General features: G+C 42.2%; 1 protein-coding gene across 1 annotated transcript in view; it reads left to right on the top strand.

Moving 5' to 3' along the window:
- LOC146853935 (proto-oncogene Mas-like) overlaps window positions 1–5775 on the top strand; it is a 44102-nt gene extending 38327 nt beyond the window's left edge. The window contains exon 2 of the mRNA XM_085650462.1: window positions 4749–5775. Within this exon, the coding sequence (XP_085506588.1) occupies window positions 4783–5775 (993 nt within the window). The 5' untranslated portion in view covers window positions 4749–4782. The remainder of the gene's footprint in view (window positions 1–4748) is intronic.
- The last annotated feature ends 2593 nt before the right edge of the window (window positions 5776–8368 follow it).

An 8368-nucleotide genomic window follows, 5' to 3' on the forward strand; every position in this document is an offset into this window, starting at 1 on the left:
TCAGACACTTCATTCTGGTCATGTACCATGGCAACATAATAATGCCACAAGCCTGTTTTCACCATACCACCTTATGAAGTAGCAAATACTTATGGCACACAAAGATGCGACATACACTATGTTACACATGAAGAAGTTAAATAAGTTACCTTTCACTGTTGTTGAAATGCCTTCCGTGGATTACTCTGCCGATTTCGACATTCCACTTCCAATACTGTCTACAACACCATCAAGTGGGCGGATATGAAGCAGTGGGGGAAGGGTATGCTCATTGTCGGAATAGATAGACTAAAGATTTTCTTAGCAGGTCTGGCTGTGAGAGTGCTTTAAGTCATTCCGTAATATGCAAGGAAGTTTAGCTTAATGGGGCTTGTAATATGTCCATGCCAAACTTATCTTTCTACTTGAGAGGTTCCACAATGGCTGTGGTCTGTCTGGCTTTCACACTGCACTTTAATGGGAGGTATTTGATGTTGAACTATCAGGAATGCTGTGGCATGTGTCCGGGAATTGCCTTTCTTGTCACGGTTTCTGCTGTTGTGACTTGTTGTACACAAGTACTGTTTCCACCTGCCCGTACAGTTAGGGAGGTGACGCTTTGACCTTCGATAAAACTTTTGAATGTGCACTTTGATGCCTTGAGCAGACTGAAACCCTTACTGTTTCAGAAAGTTGTGGCCTTAACATCTGCGAAGTAGATGTTTGATTTTCAAGTTGCGAAGTCCTCTTCAGAGACACAGTCCTTACTCTGCATGTATTTCCCACTACAATTTGAAGAACTAGTTCACCGCATTTTTAATATATATAATATTGTGGGGGTAGCATATTTGTTCTAAAGTATAGGCTCTGGTTTGGATAGCACCTTCCAGACAGTCTTCAGAGTCATTCCATCCTTTATACACTCCGTGCTCAGGAGCATTATTGGAGGTCTTCTGCTGATCCTATTCCTGATTGTCAGACTGTGCTTTCACTTTTTTCTGCATCGCAATAGATGTCCAAATTCAAAATCAAACAAAACTGTCTCTATCACATGTGCTCCTGTGCTGTGATCGCATTATACAGTGCTATGGTGCACTCTTGCTTCAAGAACTCAATAAGCGCTTGTCCTTTCGGCCTGTGTGGCCTATACTCTGCTCCCTGCTGTGCACATTCGAGTGTGTGCCCTGGACTTGTGCCTAGGAACACAACCGGTTCAGTCTATGGACATGGAAGTACTGATGGACTCTCTAAAGGCCCATTTGTATCAAAATCCCTTGAATTTTCCAACCCTTCCTGGTATGCTTCTGCTCCTGGTGAATTGGATCCTGGCTGTGGTTCTGAGGATTTCCTACTGGCCGTGGTTCCTCCTTCAGTGGCTGCTGTGGGGAATGGATGAGAACATGTGTGCTCCATATATCTGCTCCGAGGTGTGCCTCTGGGATCATCGTCTGCGGGTGCTGGGAACAGAAATGTTTTGTCTACCATCAGAACACATAAACAATTTGGCAGCTTAGATTAGTGGGAACTTTTAATTGGCCTGTTTTTAACATTCTACATTTCTTTTAAATTTCATTGCTTTTAAGTTTGCTTTTTATTCACTTTTATATTTTTCATTATGGCTTTCGCTATAAACCGTAAGATTGCCTTTTATAATGTTTAGTGTTGTTTCTCTCAATTGCTTTTACTAGTCTTAGATAGCTTTAGCCGATTCACGTCTGAGGACTAGGTGTCACCTGGCAGGGTAAGAAACACTGTAATTTTACATGAACACATTTCTTAAAATGCATTTTTTCTTACACAATGACTTTTGACACACATTTGTTTGTGTGACAGTCCAGGATTTGTTTCCCTGAAACCACATTGCTTTAATTTCCACTTCGTAAGTACACTATCATGACACTTTGAAAATTTAGAACAATGCCTAAGTGTACATTGTGCAAAGTTGTTGTTTGTTTATTGTCCAAAAGGCAACAGAACTATCATTAGAGGACAAGCAATGTCGGCATGGCTGAGGCCTCAGCATGGAACCATGGATGCTGTCATTATATATACACATGCATTCCCGTGTTGAATTAGAGCAGCACTTTGCTGCGAATGTGAGGTCGCTGTTTGTCAGAGGTCTCAATTCAGCTGATTCCGTTTTCCACACACCCACCAACCACGCACGCAACCTAGGAGTCATCCTCGACACGAAACTCACCATGATCAAACAAGTCAACGCTGTCTCCTCCACCTGCTTTAACACCCTCCGTATGCTCCGCAAGATCTATAGATGGATCCCGACAGACACAAGGAAAACAGTCACCCAGGCCCTAGTCAGCAGCAGACTCGACTACGGAAACGCCCTCTATGCCGGAGCCCCGACCAACCTCATCAACAGACTGCAAAGAATCCACAATGCCTCTGCACGCCTGATCCTCGACTTCCCGCGCCGCGACCACATCACCCCCACCTGAGGAACCTGCACTGGCTCCCTGTCGACAAAAGAATCTCCTTCAAGCTCCTGATCCACGCACACAAGGCACTCCACAAGACCGGCCCAGCCTATCTCAACAGTCAACTCTCCTTCTACGTACCCAACAGGAAACTCCGCTCCGCAGACCTCTCCCTGGCTACCATCCCACGCATCCGTAGAACCACAGCCGGAGGCAAATCCTTCTCCCACCGTGCCGCCAAGACCTGGAACACCCTCCCCCTCGTCCTACGACAAACCGAAGACCTTCTAACCTTCAGGAGACAACTCAAGACCTGGTTGTTCGACCAGTAGCAACAGCACCCCCCCCCACACCCTCAGCGCCTTGAAACCCTATATGTATATGAAACCCCCCACACCCTATATGAAACCCTGTATGTAGTGCGCTTTACAAATTATTTGATTGATTGATTGATTCCCTCTGTGAGGAGGGATATCTAACTTGTGACCACAACTGAAACCTGACCACATTTGCCCACAGGTATTGGGGAGTTAGATCATCTATTAAGAAATTTGGCAGATCACCCACTATAGGCAACAAGGTTGGGGAGCGCATAGTAGGTATACACTGTAATGATATGCCAGCATATATACACTGATTTAGCACAATGGTGGAATTGTTCATCCTTTTTACTGTTCTCATATTGCAAATCACTTTCATCTGCGTCTGTTTATAAATCACTGCAGTCCATGTATTTCACACAAGAATCACAATGGTTCAATAAATATTGAAATGCTTTGTTGTGTATTTCTTGTGTATCTCATTGGGTATTCACGAGTGACTGAGTGAAAAGGTTCTAGATCTGTTACCACAATTTCCTGGGGAGTCAGGATTCTTAAATTCTGAGGTTGCCCAATCCATGTGTTACCTTCTCTGGTTCAGGGGTACTTATGATGGCACTGTGAGCTAACAGGACTATAGGCCAACATATCCTGCGGGGGTGCATGGAATCAGTCTTGCACAATCCCAATGTTTATGTTGTCAAACAAACGCACAGTTCCTACTGGGGAAGTAGAAGCTGTATGACAGCAGTTCTCAATAAAAATACACACAAGCATTAAATACAGTGGTGCAGTTAAAAATGTACTTCATTGCTTGCATCGAGAAAAAATAAATGACAACTTCATGAAGATCAGTTTCTAATGGTCACATTCATGGTATGTTGTGAAATAGCAGCAGTCAGATAAATAATAAAAAGGCCACTCCAAAAATAATTTACAACGTCATCAGCAGGAGACAGGAACTGATAAAACTGGAATGTGCATCCTGCTTTTTCATCAGACTCTAAACACAAAGACGACACCAAAGTCATAAAGTCAACAATAAAAAACACTGGCACGGAGGAGAACTAAATTGTGTGAGGATGTGCTCTTTGTGAATGAACAAAAATGTACTCACTCAAAGTGAAGTTATTCTCCGGCTGAAGGGTGCTGAATCCCTGCCCCATGCTATATGCTGTAGTGGGCGGAAGCAAAATGTGAATGACACACCAGCAGACCAACAGATGAAAACAGATGTCTGAAAGCCCCTATAACTGAGTATATGATGCATACATATTTTTTTTATATATCAAAAGGTCTTGGTTAACACCAGACGTAAAATGGTCATAGACCAACTTGTTACTTTATACGCCTGGTGATTATGCTGCATAAAAGGACTTCTTTGGTTTGGAGTTATTGGAGAGACCCTTCATTTGTACGGTAATTAGCTTTCTTGGCCTGTCAGCATGATTGGTAGCAATAGGAATAATTAAATTTAGGGTGATCGAAATATATATTGCAGCTTCAAAGTTTTTCCTAGTTTAATAACTGCTTAACAAGCATTGGAGCGGTATGTCAATTTCCCACAACTTTGCTTCGTAATGGAAATATATGCATAAATGATATTTGCAGAAGAGTTTTCTCCCACAATTGTTTGCAGGTGAGCTATCCCACTGACCTTTAGCTTTTGCCTAGATTTGTTCAGTAGATCAAACATTTGGAGATTATTTACCTAGCAAGTTAAACTTTCAATCTTTACAAAGTCAGTGAAACTTGCACAGTTTTGACTATGTTTATGAGGGAAATTTGATTATTGAAGCTAATGCTGCTGTGACAGCTTTAGTCCAGCAGGAGTAAAAGACACATTGTTCTGACAGAGGATGATGATGTAAGAAAGGGAAAAGCAATAACATTATTGTGATAATATTCACACACAAGAAAAACAAATAAATGTACTTGGTGGTGGAACATAAATGTTGACAGTGATAAAGAAATTAATATATTGTATTTTTATTTATGTTTGTATTTTTTACAGTAGGGTTACCACGGTCTTCCCTAACGTGTTCGTCATGATTCCCCTGAACTCTTCGTCCTCTAACACTACAGGAAATGCCACAGAATGGAACAGCACCAACGTAACTTTAGTTGCAGATGATGTGGTCCTTGCTACATTCTCTCTTCTTCTCTCCTTCTTCGGCTTATTTGGCAATGGGATGGTCTTCTGGTACCTTTGCTTTAGAATTAAAAGGAACAAGTTTACTGTCTACATCCTCAACTTGTGTGTGGCAGACTTCATGTCTCTCATTGTTTACATTCTTCTCCTTGTGTGCATGATGGTTGACTTGACTCAGTCTACTCAACCACCAGCTCATATAATGACACTAGAAATCTTATTCATACTGGGGTACAATACTGACCTCTATCTCCTAACAGCCATCAGCTTTGAGAGATGCTTGTCTGTACTTTATCCCATTTGGTACCAATGCAAGAGACCTAAGCACCAGTCGCCCATTGTCTGTGGGCTGCTTTGGTCTCTCTCCTGCTTAGTCACTTTGCTGGAATACGTTGCATGCCCAGAAGAAACCTCTGAAGCTCTTGGTATCACCACTCCATGCAACCTTGGCATCTTTGTCTTCATGTGTCTACTACACTTCTCATTGTTTATCCCACTTATGGTCATCTCCAACCTGATCTTGCTGATCCAGGTACGAAGGACCTCACTTAAGACTCACTCATCGAAGCTTTATGTCATCATAACCATCACAGTGTTTGTTTTCCTCCTTTCCGCTGTACCACCAAGACTGATCTCCATGCTGAAATACCAAGATCTGAAGGACCACAAAATCTTTAAATATTTATATGTCTTCTGCTCTTGCATCAACAGCAGCTCCAATCCATTCATTTACCTCTTTGTGGGAAGTCAGAATAAGCTGCAGTGCCAGGGATCAGTGGCTGAGGTCTTACAGAGGGTTTTCAAGGACAATAGTGAGACATCGGAGCAAGGATTGGAGTCGGTACTCCCAACTAAACATCAAACTGGATACAACAGCTCTGACCAATGACATTAGAAGATATCTGAGAGACAGTGAACAAGAAACTTTAGACAGTACTACCTCTTGAAACTAACCATTTTGAGAGTAGCAAATGTCCCAATTGTAGAGGAATTGATATTGTAAAATGTGAAACATTATTTTAGGCAGATTGTTCCTTCAGAGGAGCTATTTCTATAGACAGAACATCCTTGGTCAATGTACAATATAAATGTGTGTGTAGTCACTGCAAGCTCTATGGGGCTCTATGTAACATGTGTCTCTCTCTGTCTACTTCAGCAAACACCATTGTCAAAGAGCCTTCTCCCAATTGAGATGTATTTAGGTTTCAATCATTTTTATTTGCACTGCTTTTTAAACATTCACTATACTCCCACCAGGAGTCTTGTATAGATATAACTGATGTTTTATGACTTTCACCCCACTATGTTTACCCTACTATATTAAAAAGCTGCCATATTGGCTTTCAATACTTGGAAACGAATATACCTCTTTCTAACTAATTATTTTTCCCCGCGGGAAATTACAACGTGGTTGTTACAACGACCACATTGTAACCATGCATACTATTACCCCGCAAGTCATATAGTCATAACAATGACTTGCAGAGGGGGGGATGCTGGAATAGTATAATTTACTATTCCAACTCCAGTATGTGCAACAGTAGGGATGGTGTTGGATTTGAAATTCAACACCTTCCGCCCCCTCTATAAGTCGATGTTCCGGCTTGCGGTGTAATGGTATGTGTGGGTATAAAGCGGTCGTTGTAACGACCTCGTTGTAATTCCCTGCAAGGAAAGTATTCGTGGTAAACGATGTTTACCCTTGCAAACAATTAGAAAAAGTTTAATACTAACCTGAATAGATGCCTGCGGTAGCTTACTTCCATCCATGTAAATAATACAAAAAATTCAAAGTTTACTCTTTCTCCACAGTGACAACACACTTCTACCCATAGTGCTTTCACCAGTCTTCTTAGTGCTTTCACCAGTCTACTATTTACAGTGATTGTCACTCCCTTTTTCTCAAAATGCAAAATGACACACCACCCCCTTCTTCCTCTCACGCCATCTTCTTCTTCCAGGTGAGCCCTCCATCCGCTGGTCTAAGTGGAAGAAAATTTTTCCCAATTACGCGAGGGTGTGTGGTGTGTCACTGAGTGCTGAGAGGAAGTCAGCCTCGCTCCTACACTGTTTAGGATCGGAAGGACAAGAGGTTTTTGAACATTTACCAGACCTCAATGACTCCGAGTCTGACAGTCTCAACGAATTAGAAGTTTGTTTAAAACAACTAGACAAGCACTACCTTCCCAAAGTCAGCACTATTTTAGAACGTTACCGCTTTGAGAAGCGTGTATAACAATCTAGAGAGTCTGTCAAAGCGTATGTGACTCATTTGCACAAACTTGCTTCAACTTGTAAATTTGAAGGCGCACTTGAGGAACGTATACAAGACCAATTCATGTTGGGATGTTCTATAGAGAAAGTCAAGGATGAACTTTGGCAAAAAGACGATCTCAAATTGGAGGAGGTCATCTCTATTGCTGAGCGCATTGATCACTAGCTCGCTTGAGTTGAAGTGATTAAGAAGGAAAATGGCACAATGTGCTCTACTAGTGATAACGTTCTAACTGTGGTAAAAAGTAAAACATTTAAACAGATTGAACCCCAGCCCTCCAAGCATAAAATGACTTTCTCTTGTAGGTGTTACCATTGTGACATGGTTGGTCACCTAGCCAATGATAAGTCCTGCCCGGCTTTGAACTCTAAATGTCTAGTTTGTGGAAAGGTTGGCCATGTGGCGAAAGCTTGCAGAGTGTCCAGATTTAAGAAGAACAAGAGTGTGAAAGAGATTTGGATTAAAAACAAGTCAGACTCAGATCCTGATGAGTCACATTGTGGTGAGGTCTTGGTTCAAGTTGGTCAGTGTAAACGCAAAAGCCCCATCAAAAGTGTTCGAGTGAATGGCCACCCAGTCAAAATGCTTTTTGACTCCGGTGCAAAGATCACGTTGATTACAAAGAGCTTCTATGACTCGTCTGTTTTGGGGAAGGTAAAAATCTTCAAACCGGATATCAGGCCACTTGCTTACGGTGGTCAGCCTATAAAGTCATGCGGCTACTTTGAGGGTGAAATTGAATACAAGGGCAAATTTACCGCAGGGAAAATCTACATCTCCCCCAGAGATGACAGCATTGTAAGCTAGTTTCACCAGGCTGATCTCGGTGTGATGCTGATCCCTGGTGGAGATCCATGCATTGTCCTGAAGGAGAATCTTCCCCCATTATGTTCTGATACTGCCAGTTCACCTGTGTCTGCCAACGTTGTTCAAGTAAATGATTTGCGCACTGAATTTGAACAGGTCTTCAGCGAGAAGTTAGGATGCTTGTCTGATTATACTCATAAAATCACCTTGAAGCCTGGTGCCATTCCCGTCACATGCAAGGTGCGAAGTGTACAATTAGCCCTGACAGAGTCCATGAAAAAAGAACTACAAATGTTACTTAAAGAAGGGATTATAGTTGAAACTGAGGCGAGTGATTGGCTTGCCCCCGTGGTACTTGCCCGCAAAACCTCTGGGGAGGTGAGGTTATGTGTGGACCTGC

Source organism: Triturus cristatus, chromosome 4_1 (genome assembly GCF_964204655.1).
Source record: "Triturus cristatus chromosome 4_1, aTriCri1.1, whole genome shotgun sequence".
Classification (NCBI taxonomy): domain Eukaryota; kingdom Metazoa; phylum Chordata; class Amphibia; order Caudata; family Salamandridae; genus Triturus; species Triturus cristatus.